We start from the raw sequence: 20,511 nt of genomic DNA, 5'->3' as shown, positions 1-20,511 counted from the left end.
GTCAATCGATACATTAATGTCAGTAGGTGTTTTTCTTGTCCTTCATTCGAAAAAACTACTTCCAATGGTCATTGTGTACACATATTTTCACCCATTGTTTATCATTATCTCATTGTGTTGTATGAAAACAGAAAATACTTTAAAAGCAAAAGTCAAAATGGATAAAACGACGGTAAAATACGAACAAAAAATAAATATGCGTGGAAACCCATGAAAACGTTCTAGGTGTTTCGAAAGGGCTATTGTCTTCTAATTCATTTACGTTTTGATTTGTTTTTCTTTGACGTCCTATTAACAGCCAGGGTCATTTAAGGACGTGCCAGGTTTTGGAGGTGGAGGAACGCCGGAGTATCCGGATGAAAAACAACGGCCAACGGTCATTACCTGGCAACTGCCCCACGTAGGTTTCGAACTCGCAGCCCAGAGGTCGGGACACCTTAACCACTCGGCCACCGCGGCCCCTTACTTCATTTACGACTCTAGTCATGCAAATCTAGATCAGGTCCGGGTTAAGTCACATTCTCAAACTGAGAACTAGATTGGTGACAATGGAATCCCTAGGCATATTGTCCAGCGTCAAACAGGTCTGACTTGGTATCGTACAAGGAAGTAGAACTGTTCCAGATGATATTAGGATGTCGGCCATTAAAACGTTCACATGGTCTTCACCTCAAAATTAAAAATCGACTTGTTCAGCGATGATATACTGAACCTAGAAGTAAAACTTGTTTACGGTTTCAATGTTCTCCCCGTTAATCTATACTACGTCCACATTTGGACCTCGTTGTACCGATTTAGAGTTGCGGTCTCGCGTGTATCCTATTGTCGTCCTATTGCCGTCCTATTGTCGTCCTATTGTCGTCATATACCGATGTGCTGAAGTACATTGTGATTGGTACGGTTATATAGTCTGACAATGGTATAAAGGTTTCAATAAACATGTAATTATAAATTTGTTATTATTATATACCATTTTTGTTTGTACCCACTTGTTTAGGAATATTGTCGACATATATGTGAGCCGTATTATACGACCTAACTTTAACGAGGCCGTGAATACCCATATAATAATTTTGGATATAGATTTATATGTATTTTTCAACTATTTACACTAGAAATGCGTTGCTCACATTGCAACATTTCATTATTACTTGATTATCATGCATATAATAGTTACTTTTGGGTTATCAGTGTCACTGTCTTTAGTTAAGTTTCATATCTGTTATAAAATTTAATCAAGCTAACTTTAAAAAACACCCTTCTTGATTTTCATCCGTAAGTGACAGAATAGAAACGGTTGTGGCATTTAAGCATTAACGAGGGCTGAATTCCATTTACTACTGCAAACTTTTTAAAAAACAGTTTTTGCATTTCGCGTGAGTCCGTTGGGAGTAGTTGTATTAAAATTACATTCTAGTCCACGTAAAACGATTTTAGAACTCATGTCACTCATCAAATAGCTTATTTCAAGGCAGAAATTATTAGGATCCTGATTCAATTTCCATTGATTTGATCCAATATCTATGCCTTCTTACCGACACCGTACACTCATTTCCGCGTCAGAAATACGAAACTAACTATATTCCAGTCAGCATGACTGTCTGTGACAGGAAATCAATAACCAAGCCACTTCCTGTAGAACTCTTTAGTGCTCAAGAAATACTTCTCTGAAAGTCACACGGAAGAAGTTGTTGGCCTTGACAATATAATATTAGTTAAAACAATGTCTTATTTTTATAACAGATTTTTTGTACATGTAAATGAACATAAGGCAGTAATAGCGAATCAGATGTTAATTTGTCTGACACGAAAAACTACCATTGTAGTTTAGCTGGTGTGATCAATTTTATCGTGAGCAGAACAATTTGAAAAGCCGTCAAGAAAATTTGGTTTTCCTTGCTTCCGACAGTCTATAAGTATGATTAAAGATTTTGCTCTATCCAACACTACTGAAATAGAAGTGCTTAGTTTTGTATTTTACTGACTATTATGTAAACTTCGTGGCAGGGCTTCCTAGATAAAATAAATGATAGCTTACGATGTCTGTTTGAGGGTTTTCTCTTCCAACTATATAAATGAATATATTATTGACAAATGTTAAAATTCGATAGTGATTTCAATATCATAGGTATTCTTAAATATATAGCTTTGAGCACATGCATTAGCGTATGCATCTTATAGCAACATAAAATTAAGAAACGCATTGTTATCTGAAGCTAAATGTATCCAGAGGAAGGTATTTTGGACATCATCACATTCACTCTTCCAGTCTAGAACCCTCCTCTAAAACCGGTCTGTGTTTCCCTCAATAGCCCCACTATAGAATTCCCCCGATTGTTTCTGATTGTTTTCCCAGTAAATGCTGTTAAAATTTACGTTCTCTATCGACTGACATAGTAAGCAATGACTTAATGACTGCTAGTGTCAAGTTTTGATATATCCTAGTGAATCTCATCAGAATGTATCCTTCTGTTTTTTAATCAGTGCAACTTTCCTCCATTGATACATATCTTTATTTATTTGTGTGCATTTAAATACTCTCAAATATTCTGATACAATGTATTTTGCCTAATTTATGTATTTATACGTATATTGTTAACAGTTATTATTTTTTATATGTTAATTTCGATTTCATTTGAACTGTGAATATCATACCGAGGAATGGATATATAGGTACTGCTTCACGGACTAGAGCTCTAACAGGCTAAGTTCTGACAGCTCAAATGTTAAATCTAACAAGAAAGAATTCTCGCGACTATTTGTTGTTTAATGCTGTACTTAAATGAAACCACTACCCACCCACATGCATAAAATACTTAGGACTTACAACATGGATCACGCTCTCCTGTATTAACCCTAAACCCTAGCCGTCCATATGACGGTGTTAAAATCGCCTCTTTAGTGCTGTCACCAAAACAGGTATCTCTTAAACCGTCAGTATAGAAGACGTGGTTAGTAGATTTACTCTGTTCATAATGCAGATAGCATGCTACAAATGTCTATCAAATTAAAGCGGCAGAATAGCCAACGGGAACCCTGTTGAAACTCATATGTCTGCAGAATTATGCACATCGTGCCAGCGGATATGGTAATGGATGTCTCTTGGGTCAATGATTCACATATATGTATTCCGGCAGGCGAAACCTAGTTGAATTTTATAGGCTTTCGGGCATTTCCGGTGGAATAGCGAGCATGAAACAGGAAAAAAAACATTAACAAAATGAAAGCGAAATCAAATTACATGCTTTGTAAATTGTGCTTACTCCTGTTGAGAGTTTTATATGAATATATTTCACACCAGTTCAATCTAGGCCAAATACCGCAAAGACATGACAATATGACAATATCGAGATCCTAACACAAAATACTGCAGCTTTTTATAATACACGAAAGCTGTTTATACGGGACTCAAATTAAAAACAGTTATGCTTTACAGTGCCTTGCAGTGACAATTCATTGAACTTTTTACAAGAATTTAGTGGTATACAAGAACACGTCGATGGCACATTACGGTCTGATATTAGACATTTATGACCCTTTTGGTAGGGTGATATGAAGGTTTGTCTACCTGAAGTACCATATCATATCATATCATATCACATCATATCACCCTACCAAGATGGCTTTAAATAGTTTGTTGTACCGAAAAAAAAATAAAGAAAAAAAGAAAAGTATCAGTCAAGTTCAATCAATAAATTAAATAGACTTTTTAATTCAATTACATTTTTTTTCTTTACTAATGTATTAAATTTCATAATTTTACAAGGCGAAACTGACAGGAACGACACAACTTTTGCGAGTATCAGAGTGAGGGTCGCATAGGGGCACGCGTTGCTTACGATGTTTTATTTCCGGCCACGTGATGCGTTTCGGCTAATCACACGCATTGTTATAAACATTAGGTATCATATAATACACTTTTAATATAGGAAATAACAACCCAGTACAATGAAATGGCAATGAAATGAATTGCAATGCACTCTGTTATGTGTTTAGCTTACACTACAAGGCAAGTGGCAATTCAGCAGTTTCTCTCTTCTTTCCTATGTACACACGTTATGTTTAAGTACCTACTCCCCCGCGTGGTCTTATCGAACAGTTACGCGTGATTTATTGGTATTGGGCCTTTGGGCTGCCAGGGCCGAGACTTGTCTGATACACAGACGACCTACAATAATGTCGCTGTTGGTCCAGGGCCAGACGGACGGTGATCGGAAAAGGAAAATCATAGAAAGTCGTGTTCTATTTTTCAGTTCGGTCAGGATTAATCCTACTCGATAGCTTAGTGTTTAAAACTTGTCTCGCGAGATTTCAGGTTTTAGTCTCATGGATATATACCAGGACAGTCCATTTGCAAAGCACCGCTAGCCTGTTTTGTGTTTTCGATATTGGATTTGGAACTGGAAAATGTGTGTCAGTTGTATCGATTCAAAGCAAATGTACCCGAAACTTAATTGTAAACGTCTCATTAATGCGAGACTGTACTTATTGGATTTCCCCTGTGAAAATTATAAAAACAATCGAAAGGTTATAGGTCCCTTGTATTGTCGGTCAGACAGATGGTAAACGCCAGTCAATAACTGTCAGTAAGCCTAATGGATTGTGTGTTTTGGTAGTGTTTACCTCCGCGTAATCCTCTCATTGGTCGCACTTCTAGTGAAAAGCAGCTATGAGCTTGAAAATGGCAAAATGTTGATTCTTAAAGCTTCATGCGTTATTCATTAGTTCAAATCGGTAAAGAACGTGTTTTATCAATGTTTGTTCTCGAAATTCAAAATACCCTTACGTTTTCTGTATAAATTATTAAGTTTTATGTATTGGTAACAGGAAACACGATGTCCACTCAAAACACAGGATCGAAAGGCTCAAGATACGCCGAGCAATGTTAGCTCTGGACCAAGATTAGGGCGCTGAGTAATATATATACAATGCATACCGTGCGCATCATTTGCATTTTATATATCATCAGATATGCATAGGGCGAGAATTTGCATAAGGTCACATCGGCTGTCACAGGCCAAACGTCACGACAATTAAATGTAAAGGAATCAGAAAATATGTCTGATACGTGGCAGTTTAGTAATATATTATTAATGTGACAGTTCATCAATACATATAGATATAAAAAAAACATCAACAAAAGAATGCCATCAAGTAAACAAAACCGCAACTCGAAATATATGATACGCTGGCCAAATCTGAAAAAAAGAAATGTTTACATTGAGACCGTAGACATTCCGGAAGGTAAAGCGTCCCCTGATTTGTCAATGGCATCCGCCACGTAGATCAAATGATATAATGTTTTCAACATGACAACTGTAGTAAAGAACAAAGAGATTTATATCGTGCACGGTAATAGACAATTTCTTATGAGAGCTATTATTATCCTATGTGTTCATTATTTGTACCATCATTGTGCTGCCATTTCACCGCAGTGGTAGATTGTACCGTAGTTTACTAGTACGTATGGGGAAGACACGTAGGCCAATACGACATCCCCATGTAAAGCATTATACACGATAGATATCCTATATACATTACGGAATGTTTGTTTGTTTGTATATATATTTGTTTAGTTTTTATTCTGGGTTTTATTACATGACCAGCGAGGGTCATATATGATGACAGTCGTCCAAGAGACCCGAACAGAAGAAAAGAGAGAGAGAGGGGGAACGGTAGCTCATTCACATAAACCTATAATGTACATATATTCATTTTCTCTGAGGGGGCAATGAAATAACGAGGTATATTGTACCAATACTTGCTGAATGTGTCACGTTTCGGAATCGGGCACAGTCATGAATTAGAAATAGATTGGATGTAGTCCTGTTGTCTCATTTTCCACAATAGATGCTTCGCCATTGGTCCCTAAGGCCTCGCGCGCGTTACGTGACAACGAGACTGGGATCGTGACGTAGGTTAAGTGTGAGGTCGTATTGACAGCAAGTGAATTAGTTCCGTGCAACGTAATCAACGTGGAAAGTAGGTATCCCTTATCTTAGGACAACTACGGAAGCCTTGTTAATGTTCTTATGTTTTAGCATAGGACCATTAATGTCTGCATAGGGAAGGAAAGGAACGAATGGGGGAGGATATGTGGACAAATAGACAGTCAATCAATTCTCAAATACTATTTGTCTCGTCTTACTAGCATCTGGATTTTTAGAAACAAAATAAATGACTTTTACCATCAACAGCAAACGTATCAACACCATGTCTGAAATAATCCTTAATTAATTATATATTGACACCCGAGTGTCAATGTGGGCATCCCTGTGAAGATTGCTATCATTTTTTCCTTATCTGTCCTTTGTATGCCAATTTAAGAAGAACACTTATTACTGAAATATCATGGTACGGTCCTGCCAACATCGATGTTCTTTGTAAAGGTGATCCTAATATTTCACCAAATGACAATGTAAAAATCGCCAAAGCTGTGCAAAACTTCCTGAGAAGGTCGGGTAGATTCGACTAGCTGCCGTTTCTTACTCCCCCTCCCTTTTTCCTCTCCTTTTCTTAATCTTATTAGTTCATAAACTTGCTTCAAAAGTGTCCTATCTATCCGTACTTTATATATAGTGTAAGGACAACAATGGATCAATTGAATCCATCTAAAAATGTAGGTTGTATTTCTGGTCCTTCCGGATCCAAACGGCACTTGAGAAACGTAGTTAACTGGAAGAGCGGACGGAACCAGGAGAAAGCCACTTACGCACGGGATGTGATGAACATTTGAAACAGCTGAAAGATTGGAAAGTGAATAGTGTAACAAGTGTCGTCTGTGTCGGGAAGGATCGGAAACACAATCTCAGTTCATTAATTTTACTTGTTGCAAGCTATACAAAACTATTGTCACCCCCCCTCTCTCTCTCCTCCTGCCTGTCTCTCATTCTCTCTCTCTTTTTCCATCCCTAATAAAATATAACCTTTTTTTTATTTTTTAAGAAAGACAATTCATAAATCATCTTTTGTTTATCATATTGTTGAATATTTGTACATATCATCATGTGACCACTGTATATTATCATATGTCATTTATGCGGGAAAGGTCATCAATAAGTTGGCAAAACTTACCGACCAATCCCTTTGTCATTTTATGTCAATAAAATATGTTTAAACTAAAAAAAAATTATATGTGAGTAAGACAAAAACCTTTTTCAGAAACAACTTTCGGATATTAACTTCATGAACATGTTCTTATATACATTATATTTACATTTGTCTGACATTGTCACTATATAGTCTGTTTGAGAGCTCTGGCATTGATGTACGTTTAAATACCATCCATCACGCGCTACACTTATCAGCGTATTAATACAACACAACCCGGAACTACAATATCCAGGATGATTAAGTTTAACAACTAATTATTTTGTCTACGTTATTTGTTATAAAAATATGCCATTTGCGCATTACGTTGCTAATAAAATGAATAACAAAATTGAGTTTTTTATTTTTTTAATTTTCCATGTACTATTTTGTTTGCCGAAAAGCACGCGACCATGTTCCGGCTGTTCCCAACGACAGACAAAAAATATGCTGACTGTCGGTAAGGCGGGAATGATGAATTTTAAATATGAACTAATAGCATTTAAAAAATTAAAAAGAAAAAGTAAAAGAAATGTAAATATAAGTGTTGAACTGTTTTTGTATGGTATTTATGATCTATTTGAATGCCAGTGCTTTGCAAGCAAACAACATAATGTGTTATAAACACCATACAAAAAACAGTTCAATGCTTAAGTATACCATTAACTACCCTGTCGTGTATGCATCAACATTGCTATAATGTGAAATATATGTACGTGTATGTACATTACATAGGTACAAATCAGTATAGAAAACGCCCCGTTTTGAACTTGGCTGGAAGCCTACATCAACCATTCTAAAGATTGGTCTCGGTGCAATGTCATCGGTGTGTATCTGATCCTTTCTACCAATCACATGACTTTGGATGGCGGCATCTCCTTGATACCCGTTCTCATATGACCCTGGCTGTTGATGTCTCCTTGACACACGTTCTCATTTGACCCTGGCTGTTGATGTCTCCTTGACACACGTTCTCTTATGACCTTGACTGTTGATGTCTCCTTGACACACGTTCTCTTATGACCCTGACTGTTGATGTCTCCTGGACACACGTTTTCCTATGACCCTGGCTGTTGTTGTCTCCTGGACACGCGTTCTCATTTGACCCTGGCTGTTGATGTCTCCTGGACACACGTTCTCATATGACCCTGGCTGTTGATGTCCCCTGGACACGCGTTCTCATTTGACCCTGGCTGTTGATGTCTCCTGGACACACATTCTCTTATGACCCTGGCTGTTGATGTCTCCTTGACACACGTTCTCATTTGACCCTGGCTGTTGATGTCTCCTTGACACACGTTCTCTTATGACCCTGACTGTTGATGTCTCCTTGACACACGTTCTCTTATGACCCTGGCTGTTGATGTCTCCTGGACACACGTTCTCATATGACCCTGGCTGTTGATGTCTCCTGGACACACGTTCTCATATGACCCTGGCTGTTGATGTCTCCTGGACACACGTTCTCATATGACCCTGGCTGTTGATGTCTCCTGGACAGACGTTCTCATATGACCCTGGCTGTTGATGTCTCCTGGACAGACGTTCTCATATGACCCTGGCTGTTGATGTCTCCTGGACACACGTTCTCATATGACCCTGGCTGTTGATGTCTCCTGGACAGACGTTCTCATATGACCCTGGCTGTTGATGTCTCCTGGACAGACGTTCTCATATGACCCTGGCTGTTGATGTCTCCTGGACACGCGTTCTCATTTGACCCTGGCTGTTGATGTCTCCTGGACACACGTCCTCATTTGACCCTGGCTGTTGATGTCTCCTGGACACACGTTTTCCTATGACCCTGGCTGTTGATGTCTCCTGGACAGACGTTCTTATATGACCCTGGCTGTTGCAGGGACGTAAAGACCCGTACGAACAAACACATACGTCTATAACAATCTTTTATATGATATTCTGTATGGATGCCAATTATTTAACTACTATTACTACATAACTTTACTGGTCTTACTTCTATTCTTGAGATACATTTACATGAGTAGCTATTGTGAATGTCATTTCCAAATTGATTACAAACGTGTAATAACCATTGCCCTGTGGGCTAAACATTTGTGAGAGACCGCTGTACCAGTACAAACATTCTGATTGTAAGTTTGACTCTAAGTCGCTTCTGTAACCATTGTCCTTTCGGGTTTCAATACAACATTGCGAGGCTGTTGTCGCTAGGAATGAAGCTGGAGTAGTTGGGAAGTTGTGCTGGTGGCTCCCGAAGGACTTCATTGCATTGCGACAAACTGCTCGATAATGTAGACTCTCTCAACCAGACGCGCATCGTTACCGCTGGTGAGGAGGGTAGAATTGATCATATACACAAAAGCTGTCAATAGGTGGCGCTATGGGGTTTGTTTCAAATATGGCGGATGCTATTCTATTCGTTGAAGGTAGAGTTTATGTACGGTATCTAATGTTTCGATATGTTCGATACGTCGGTTGTTACTAAGGCTCCCATATTGCAATGGAAATTGACAGATCAGAGGCAGCATCCAATATCGGTTGGTCTTTTTTTGATATGTCAATTGTTGTGACGAATATCATACAGTGTGTACTGTCAACTCACACAGATATCACATCTCGCTGATGCAATTAAGCTTGTTCAGACCGGTAGACGCTGGAACCCATACCGCCATTGGCAATAGACAGATTTTTTTGGTTGCACAAGATCAATAAACATATTGGTGTATTCAATACCGTACATAAAAGGTCATGTTTGTTAAGACCGGTACAAGGGACTAAGTTATACTGAAGTTTACACAGGTAACTGAGTTATAAATGGGTCGGTTTAGACAGTTTACACTATATAAATGTCTGATTTATACAGGCAACTGAGTTTTGCTGAAGTAGATTTAAACTATTAATATTTTGTAAAGTAATACAGGTTGTCGGGTTATACAGGAGTTTGTTATCTTCACTTTACAAGGCAGGATGTACACAAAAATTGATAAAGACTGTTCTAGATGACATGTGGCTTATAAGGTGTTAGTAACACAGTTTACTGTACATTATTACAGAAACAAAAGAGACATATTGACGAAACCATTATTCCTACTCAAAATCTACAAAACGAGAGCAACATGCGTACAGAAAATCTAGATTAGTATGGATACTCTTGAAAAAAAAAAAGACTTTGTGTTCCAGAAGAGGGAGCGTCCTCTGTTTCATCGATGACATGCGCCATACAAATCTAGGTCAAATCCGGGTTCAGTCACAATCTCAAACTGAGAACTAGGGTGGTGGCAACGGAATAAATGGACATCGAACACGTGTGTCTTCTAAAACACAGGATACAGGAGTTATACGGTTCTAACTGACAATATAATTCTTATGGTGTTATTAACTGGGTTTACATGGTACGGTCGACAGTCGAGATATTGTATACACTGTACCAGAAGTCATGGTGCATCACAGCATTATCTTGTGTGTTTCTGATTGCGTTTGTAATATAGTCACGTATTTGTATTGCATAACGCTGACAATACATTGAAATGACAGATGGAACTTCATTATTTATGTTAACAGCGAGCAGCATGGTATATTTGATAAGGAGAAAATTAATGGGAGTATTTTGTTACAGAGATCTAATAATATTTCCTACATAATTACAGAACATCAAAGACGTTAATACAATGGAACAGTCGATGTATTTATTTTCCAGTTTACATATTTCTTTGATATAAATGATATGTTCGCCTAAAATATGGCTCATTTGGTGACGTCAGGGTCATTTAAATGTTTGAAGTCCAATTAACATAACTGCAATACATTTCCATAGTGGTATAATCCAGTAACCCATCCTTGTATATCGCCATGACAACCAAATACGAAACGATTATTATACAGACTGGAATCGTTCGTAAACTTATGAAACATCAAAAAAAAGATGATGATAAATTCAATTTGGTTGGAAACGTCCTTGTTCTATGGTTCTCCATTGTTCCCTTAACAGAAAACTCAGAAGAATATATCTCAATCTGCAGGGGCACATATTCAAGAAGACTTATAGTTGGGACCTTGTTCGTGGTCACGTAAGCAGAAGACGTCCGAGAAACTACCGCTGATCCCCCACGAGGCCTACAATCAGTCCGCTATTGTAGTGGGCTGAAGTTAGCAGCGGATTCGTTATTCGTTATGGGGATTCGAATCCCCAATCCGCTGCTGGCAGCTGGCAGCGGATTCGTTATTCGAATCCCCAATCATACATTATAAGAAAAAATACTTATATGTAACTGAATCCCCAATCCACTGTTGCAGCGGATTCGTTATTTGAATCCAAATGTCAAAATAACAATAAAAAGAAATATCATTTAAACATAAAAAAAAATGAATCCCCAATCCGCTGCCAGCTAACTTCAGCCTGCTTAGTCACCTTACCTTATACCACACGCAGTGAGAAAAAGAAAAAGCAGGAAAGGTTTCCTGGAGCAGTGTTCAACTCCGATACAACAGTTTAAGATATTGCATCCATGAGATACGTATCCCGTATCTATAGACCGCACTTTTAAAATAGCAACAGCTCGGTCAATTCCGTCAAGGATCGGGAATTTCGAGTCTTTGCAAATTAGCTGAGATGTTGAGAATGTGCACCTTTAGCAAGACTTTTCAACTATTGTTGGGTGTAAAACGCAGAGTTTGGTGTGTGTCAACTATTCATAGGAAACTCCAGGAGACTATCCACATAGAGTCATGTGTGTTCACCCAGTCAAAATTAACGCGATTTTTAGATGGAAATAATTTGAGTGTTGAATTACGTTTGAAAGATATTCAATCGATTGAAGACAGCAGAAGACAGTACATGTACTCCACGTCCCTCTGTAATTGTTCTTAATCAAAGCGTTAAATCATTTAAATGAATTCGCTTTAGTGTGTTCGCTGTCGAGTTTGATTAGCAATTAGGCTCGCTATGGGACGAGTCGGAGTTTGAATGTGTTCTGGTTAAGAACATACATGAATACTAAACTTTTAAGACGCCATCGCAAAGAAAAACATGCTTGAATTTAGGAATTCCGCAGCTTTTGTAAGAATATTTACCTGACATTACTGTATTTACATTAGCCGAGCTGGGAGGGCGTAGGAATTGTTCCCGCTCCACCCGCTGCATGATTTCTAAGACGAGACAAAATCTTTTTCTTCTTCCTTAACACTTTACTCCAATATCTTCATTAACAGTGCCTTACGTTTGACTTTGAACTGTTCAACCTTTTGATAAAAGTGGTTATGTCGAAACACCGTTAAAATTGTTGATATTCCTGTAAATATCACACCTGCAAAATTGTGGCTATTCCTGTTGAGATTAAGAGAAAAGAAAATGTGTAAGAAAAAAGAAAATCGATAAGAGAAAAAAGAATCTCATACCGGTACATTTGTGGATACCCTGTCGAGGAGGATAAGAGAAAACCAATACCTTAAAATCCGTACTTGTTCCTTTCTGGCTGACGTTTCAGGGACCCAAGCAAATTGAAAATTATTTAAAACAAAATAGTATTTGGGTACACGAAAATAGCCCAAATAAATCTGCTGAACAACTAATGACTTGACAATATTTCCCTTTTTACTTGTATTTGGATATACAGGACCAACTCGAACTCAACTCAAGACTTAAATAAAATCTAGAAAGACCGTGTACTTCATACAAACATCCTCTACATCCTCTTAAAATCCGACATTTATCATTGATCTTGGCCAGTAGCTCTCCACGTCCAGTGGTCTAACTCACCTGTCATGGATGACAAAGCTCTCGTGTTAGAAAGCAGATAGAAACATTAAAAAAGCATAAAAGATCAATTTCTTATCATAAGTGTTTTTTCACTGTCTATGTATATTAAATATGAAAATATAAATATGTGTGCAGGATAACTCCGTTCAGTTACCAGTAAGTATGAACGCCAAATCCACGGTTACAATTTCTATATAGAAAGAGGTTTTATCGAATCTACGGAATAGCTTTTGTCAGCAGCCACTCAAGAGTACAAATCGCATATATTTTATTTTTGTTGTAGACATTCTTTGATAAGTTTATACAGAGTTCCGAATTGAGGATAATCTACTCTTTTTGGTTAACGAAACACTATATAGACCATGGGTATATATGCAATAGTCCAGAATATTTGACACGAAGTACAGGTAATCGATCGATGTTCTATTACGCGAGGCCGATTACCAGTACCGAGGGTCAAATATTCTGGACTATTGCACAGACAACCATGATATACTTGTTTTATTACATAATCACTAAAACACAGTTAGAATCAATGACATCTCGACTTTCCTGTAGGCCTAGAAGTCACCATGACTGTCGTCGGCAGTGTTGACATCTGAGTGACTTAGACGCTTGAAAGGGTAGGAGGAAAAATTCCGAAACGTCACAGGTGTTCAATAGTTCGCACGTGACCAAATTCCAAAGCGTCACAGGTGTTCAATAGTTCGCACGTGGCCGTGCAATAGTTATTTTAGCCGTGCAATAGTTTAAAATATAGCTTACGTGTATAGTTAAGGAACATCAAACGCATTATGCAATGAAATATATATTGTTTAACCGGTTTACACATTTGCAAATTGGGCATAATCAGACAGTTAGACAGACGAAAGATTCTAGAATTAAATGACATCTAGGAAAAAGGTTATTCGTATATATTTGTCACTCTATGACATAGTCACTATATAACCTTATCAACAGTAGTTGAGCATATGTCATCTCATAAACTGCCAACCGGTGCATTGATAATGAGCCAAGTGCAGCACACCGCAGTTGCGGAACATATGATTACACATTTTCCTTTTGAAAAACTAGACGGACAGTTTATATTGTGTATTTTCATTATGTTAATTTACATTAAATGTTTGTATTACATTTATTATTGGTTTTCTATTATCACACGCACTATTGTTTTACACGGAGCAACACTGTAGAGCTGTTAACAGGCTCACAGCCGAGAAAGTGGGGAACTTGAATTCCGTTGATTAAAGTGATTTTTTTAATCGCAACTGATAAATATAAGCACTGAACTGCTTTCAGTTGGCAGTTATGGGCTGATAATGCCAGCTGGACAAAGACTAATTTAATGAAGCATTGTCATTATCAGTCCATAACTGCCAAAGGAAAGCAGTTCAATGCTTAACAAGAAATATCTTTAAAAAAAGGGTAAACGGCATAGTTTTAATGCTGGTGGTTATAATGTAAAACTGCTGGTGAAATAAATTAACGAACTAATTAATAAATGCGCAGTTTCATCACGGGTAACAAAATTATGTCAGTTTGAATCATTTTTGGTGATAATAAGACTGCATTTCAATCAGGAATATGATTTTATTAATGTGTCATTTGAATAGATACATCCACTTATTCAGCTTGCATTCAATCTTAATTTTGTTTCGTCTTTAACTGGATATCTGCATTTTGTATTTATCGCTACATTGACCAATCACATACTTCAGCTTGACCAGTAACGCCACCTGTCGCGTCATATCCGGGGTCAAAAGAAAATTATACGGCTATGCCGAAAAATCGCAAGATTTCTCCAGAATAAGGTTTTTGATGGAAACTCGCAAGCGCCTGTTGCTTATACTTGAATAAAATCTACATGTACTTGTACTATTTTCACAATGAGTACATGCGATGTCGTTATGTCTACTATAGCAATAAACTTTACATACTATTTCCCAGCTGCTGCAACTCGCACATGCTGCTTTATCTACACATTGTATTGTCCAGTTTATTTGCCACCAGATGGCACCAGTCCGCTCCAATGAATTCACCATGTTCCTTATATCGAACACAGCAACATTCTACTGTTTTGATAGATTTTGTTTTATTTCACCAGAGTAGGTCAACATTTTTTATGTATAAGGATCAATTTAGATTTTTTTCTTTGTATATAAGAACAATTCACATAGATCAAGAGCGGGTTTAACTTTTAACAGTCCAGTAAACCAGAGCCTCGCTAACTCTGATATAGGGTAAAAATCAAGCTGTCACAAAGTATAAACAGTTCATGACGTTTCCAGTTCTGTGTTATCAAGATTTCCTAATTACTCTAGTTTTATAGATATTTCCTAATTACTCTAGTTTTATAGATATTTCCTAATTACTCTAGTTTTATAGATATTTCCTAATTACTCTAGTTTTATAGATAATTCCTAATTACTCTAGTTTTATAGATATTTCCTAATTACTCTAGTTTTATATAGATAGTTTGCGGGAGGACGGGGATGTGACTCGACACGAGAGTGAAGACTACTAATCAACCTACCGTCTCAATACGGGGAGGCGTATATGTACAAGATGGCGTCTCCATTATATATCTGTTTAAAAATAAGACTTTCAAAGTAATCAAACGTCTTAAAACAGACTCAATAGAATCCAACGTTTTAAGATAGTCTGAATGTAGGCGTCTCAATATCGTCTCAGTCAAAGCAATTAGAGTCTGCACCTTTTTTTCACCTTACCATTGATATTTGTGTATAACCTAGCGTCATTATATATACCATTTCAGCACAATCAAACGTCTCCAGACTGATTCAACATAAACAGGCGTCCCAATGTCGCCTCAATAAATTTCTGGTGCCTCGATACTTTATATATACAGCTGTATATATATATCTAGCGCCTCGAAACTGTTTTGATGTTATCTCGGTTTAAAGCGTCTCAGTAACTTTGTCCGTGTATCAGCACGTACTGCATCTTGTCACACGATCTTGGAAGAGGCGACAAATATAACACACCTGTTGAATCAGAGTCCGTGATCGAATCCCATTCTATTTAGAATACATACCAACATTTCTTGTCTTATATTCATATTTTATACGCGGTTTATCTAAATACTATTTATCTTACATTTCCATGTATACAAACAACGATACAAATGGTGCACGAACAGTAGGCATTCAATACTAAAGAATCTCATTGCGTGGGACACACTGCACAGTTCAACACTGTTATAGAAGTCTTTAATTAAATCCCTGTCGATAAGCTTTGCGTGCAGTATCAAAAGTAATTACCAAATACGGGCGCTGGTCGCGTTATACTGTCTCAGCTACAGTTGTTTTAAGTTAGACTGTATGTGTTTTACCGTACTGCAAATCGACATTTAAGTCGGTAACCTTTCAAGTATACTCGCCTGGACCGACAAGAATGGTTTGTAAGATAGACTTACAGTCAGTTCTGTGGCGTTTTTGTCAAATCAATGTCTGAAACCATTCGGTTATGTTGTTTTACTTCACGGTGTCGTTAATAAATTTACACAACTCTTTTCGCATTAGAAAATCAACCTTTCCATCTAGAAATTCTGAATACTGACGGAACGGCCCGAATGGGTTTTCAATTGTCCTTTACACAAGATTTTAGAAGACGCACAACTTGACAACACATTCAAATATACAAAATGTAGATGAACTAATTACAATATAATAGATCAAACTGCCTCTGGTAACGTGGAACTAACCAAAATGTCAATATAAACAAAACACATACTTAATCAATTAGCAAACTTTTGGATATTGGCGAATACCCTAAACCTGTGTCAATCTTCATAAGAGTTTAAAAGTGGTTTTCTTGGTTACGGGAACTGAAGACTGATGATAACAGGTGGCTATGGAGCGAAAATGTGTCAACATGGATGGTTTGTCTCCATTGATGGGGCCATTCCAACGGTTTCTTACGCCAAGGCCACCGATAATGTACGTTCGTCTGACATGCGATTGCACGGATATTGTCGAACGTTCGTTTTAAGCTCAACATGTCAACGTCAAAAGACCATATTTATGATGATTGGATTTCAAACGGGTTGTTTAGAATAGGAATTCATAATCAAACGAGACAAGAGACACGTGGGCCTTAACGGTCAGTTGAGTTCTGATATATTTCAGTCAATAATTCAGTCATTTGGCCCATTTTAGCTCCACCAATCAATCCATGGGGTCAATCAGGTCAAATATGTGCATACCATCAAACTTCCACGCCATTCTGATAATTCTAAACTATGTTTGAATCATTTTCAATGGCAATCCAATAAATGATACTCAATAATGTAATTTCCCTATGCAATTATTGTAAAGTTTATCCCCTTCCCAGAGGGAAACGCGAGACCAGGGTCATGAAATCCACAATTTTGGTCAAGCATCTTAAAAAACCATTCCATCTATGGAAAGTATTTGCGTCTACCCTATTTATGTCTTGAGAAGAAGATTTTTAAAAAAAATCAGTCAGTTTGACCCCCTATTGGTTGACCTTTGGCCGTGCAAGGTTTCTGCAAAATTTTACTGAATTTGGTTCAAGGGTTTCTGAGAAGAAGTCGAAAATTTAAATTGTTTACATGTGCACGACGGACGACGACGGACAATAGTATTAGAATAGGTCACTTGAGACTTTGTCTGATGTGAACTAAGATAGTTTGTAATCATCTTTAATATCTCCTTTCTAGAAAAAAATGTAGTATATATACATACATGTATATAGTATTAAGCCAATAGTGAAAATAAAATTATGACACGTATACATGACCAATGACATCTGTTCGTTTACGATCTCTATTTGCAATTAATGATTTTTCAGATGGAATCTCACTTTGTGGTGAAACGGCTGAACCAAACCTTCTGAAGATTGATGATGCCCTTGTACATGTATGACCCAGGCCACTCTCCGAAGCAACAGTGGGACGGTGCAATTAAGAAGAAATGAGGATCAAGTGACAATATCAAATCAGCATTGTCCCAGAGCCCCGATTATAATAGATTAGATGTATCCACCAATATCAGTTACGCCGCGTTTATACTGGTGTAAAGGAAGTTTAATCCCTTAACACCACAGGATATATGTGACGAGACTGTAATAACGGTGAAACGGCAATTTTATGCCTAATCACCACTGGACTACAGGCAACCTGGTGGCTCTGGTGACGTTCACTAAAACTGGTAGTTATACTTTATCAATAGGGTCGTTTTATACTATATGGAAATTGTTCCATTATCGGTTATATATTTTGTTATTATAACTAATTACCTAATAGAGCAATACAGATGCCTGACAGGAATTTTATACAGCAATATCAAGGAACTAAAAAAGCACATTTGGAAGTTAACCAGACTTAAGGCAACTGCGACTGCCACACTCCCGATCGATAAACAGGAGCATTTATCCTCCGCCTACAACTTGACGTAGATACTTATTGAACTTCTCTCAATGAAATACAGGCAGGTTGAGTTGGTAGCCTTACGCTTAACCAACCAAATCAAAAAAGACTATGATTGTCCTATATAGAACGCTGCTGGTCTCCAGATGAATGAGACAATGATAGGGCGACAAAACGATCTCACAAATCAAATTTACGCACAAATCGATTGTGATTGGATGTCGATAATCATCGGAGATTGTCCGTGTGTCTGTTCTCGGTAAATATATATATGTAGGTAAAGCAGACTAGGACTAAATATAACCTAGAGGCGGGGCAGTTTTATCAAATATACACACGGCTGAGAAGAAAGGGAAAATTGCCGCCACAAAACGCCTACTACATAAACCCCGTCGTTACTTCCGCTTCTTGTTCCTGTTTACCGGATCCGATTGCTCTACATCTGGTTCAAACTTTCAAACTGGTCACGTGACTTTATATCATATCGCTTACACAAGTGAGCGAGTTTTGCTTAATTTAAAGCATCTATAATGAACTGCGTTCATATACCTACAAAATCTAACAATGCTTCTGACAAGTCGAAAGCTGTTGAGCCTGGACATTCTCATCTTTACGAACGTTGGAGGTTTCTCAATATAAGTTTAATTTGAAAATAATAATCGCCATTCCAAACGAGTATTCGACCATACATGTTTCCTAGGGTTCAACATTATTTTCGTTGTCGGTTTTCTGGCTAATTTAGTTCATGAAATATTGATCTTGTACATGAAAGAAAGAAAATGACAATTCAACATAAACAAGACCTGAAGCAGACGCATTTCGAGTGAAAAAGCGTCAATATACACTTAATTCACCACAGTTGAATGTTGTTTTCATTGATCCTGTATGAATAGCACGAACGATGTGGAAAATGACACGTTGGAATCTCTAATGAAGTTATTAGCAGTTTTTTTTTTACAGTCCGCCATGACATAGTAGACACAGACCCATTTGTCACGCCAGAGGGCGCTGTGTTATAGAGGGAGCCACAACACACGATGTCAACACCATGTTTGATTAGAAAAGATCGTTGAACTCTGTATTGTTGTTACACGTGAACTGCCAATATCTACAACAATGTTTGTCTAGTCAATATGAAATAATACGTTATGTTGGTCGGTAATCATTTTCACCAGCTATAGGCATAATATTACATTATTATTTGTTTTGATATGTCCATTCTACTAAGATAATCGAAAGAAGATCATCAAAATGTATCACTGGAACCGTCCATCTTCATATAAACTTGTCCAGTTGTTGTCTGTACGTAACAGTAAAGAACTTTGCAATTTAGGGAAGCACTTGAAATTGTGTTTTACAGCACGTTCTAGATCTCAGCTTTAGCTTATTTTGTTTTCACTCCTATCAGTTTCTAGGTTTACCGATATTATAGCCGTATATCCCCTGACTAAATATTGTATACTCCACTCAGCAATGTCATAACATCAGTAACCTTACTGTAATAGATCTTTTCATATATTTGTATAGCTCTGCTGTAAAGAAATTACATAAATGCTGTCCATCTTCCGTTAATTTGTATTACATATCAAGGAGTCAATATTGTATGATGTAGTCTTTAGTATGCTTATGAGCCGTAGGGCTAACGTTGAATAAACATTGAACATTGAACATTACGAAATGAATTTTATTAAAAAAATAAATTACTGGATCAAAATAACGATATAATTCTGACAACAATGTTCTACTGTTGCTTGTACAATGTTTAACGTCTTCGCTACAGCCAGAGAAATATGATGAGGGTCGAGACGACAGAAGAAAATAATGCAGCGAAGGGAGAGCAGACAGGATACGGAGAAAACGATCATGATCCCAAGTGTGAAATTGGGGTAACATGCCATTTCCGCCTTTTGATTGTCTATTTGATAGAAGACGTAGAAGAAGTCCTCGATTCTGCAGAATACCTACTTCTAGTCGACCCCTATATGATCAACAGGCCATAGACTTCATAAGGCTGTGTTCTTGTATATACTCTTATGTTAAATATACATGAGAAGACACTTCCGATGCCACATGAGGTTCCGTAATCGGTCGTCTCTTGTAATATACAGTGCGAGACAGCAGATTAATAGAATCTAACATGGTCTGTTCAATGGACAGGGATATCTCAACCCCAGTGTAAGAGTTTGCCGAGTGCTGGTCAGACTAACTCCTACACGAGAGTTGATATGTTTGATTATTTTTCTCACATACTTGCAAGCAAATGTAGGCTTTTATGGAAGTT

General features: G+C 37.5%; 1 protein-coding gene across 1 annotated transcript in view; it reads left to right on the top strand.

Annotated features, from left to right (window-relative positions):
- The window catches only part of LOC117331620, a 47,363-nt gene extending 27,479 nt beyond the window's left edge, over window positions 1–19,884 (top strand). The window contains exon 2 of the mRNA XM_033890441.1: window positions 17,654–19,884. Coding sequence (XP_033746332.1) covers window positions 17,654–17,727 — 74 coding nt within the window. The 3' untranslated portion in view covers window positions 17,728–19,884. The remainder of the gene's footprint in view (window positions 1–17,653) is intronic.
- The last annotated feature ends 627 nt before the right edge of the window (window positions 19,885–20,511 follow it).

Source organism: Pecten maximus, chromosome 1, assembly GCF_902652985.1.
Source record: "Pecten maximus chromosome 1, xPecMax1.1, whole genome shotgun sequence".
NCBI classification, from domain to species: domain Eukaryota; kingdom Metazoa; phylum Mollusca; class Bivalvia; order Pectinida; family Pectinidae; genus Pecten; species Pecten maximus.
The sequence above is the reverse complement of the archived record's forward strand: the minus strand, read 5'-3'. Positions and strand labels throughout refer to the sequence as shown.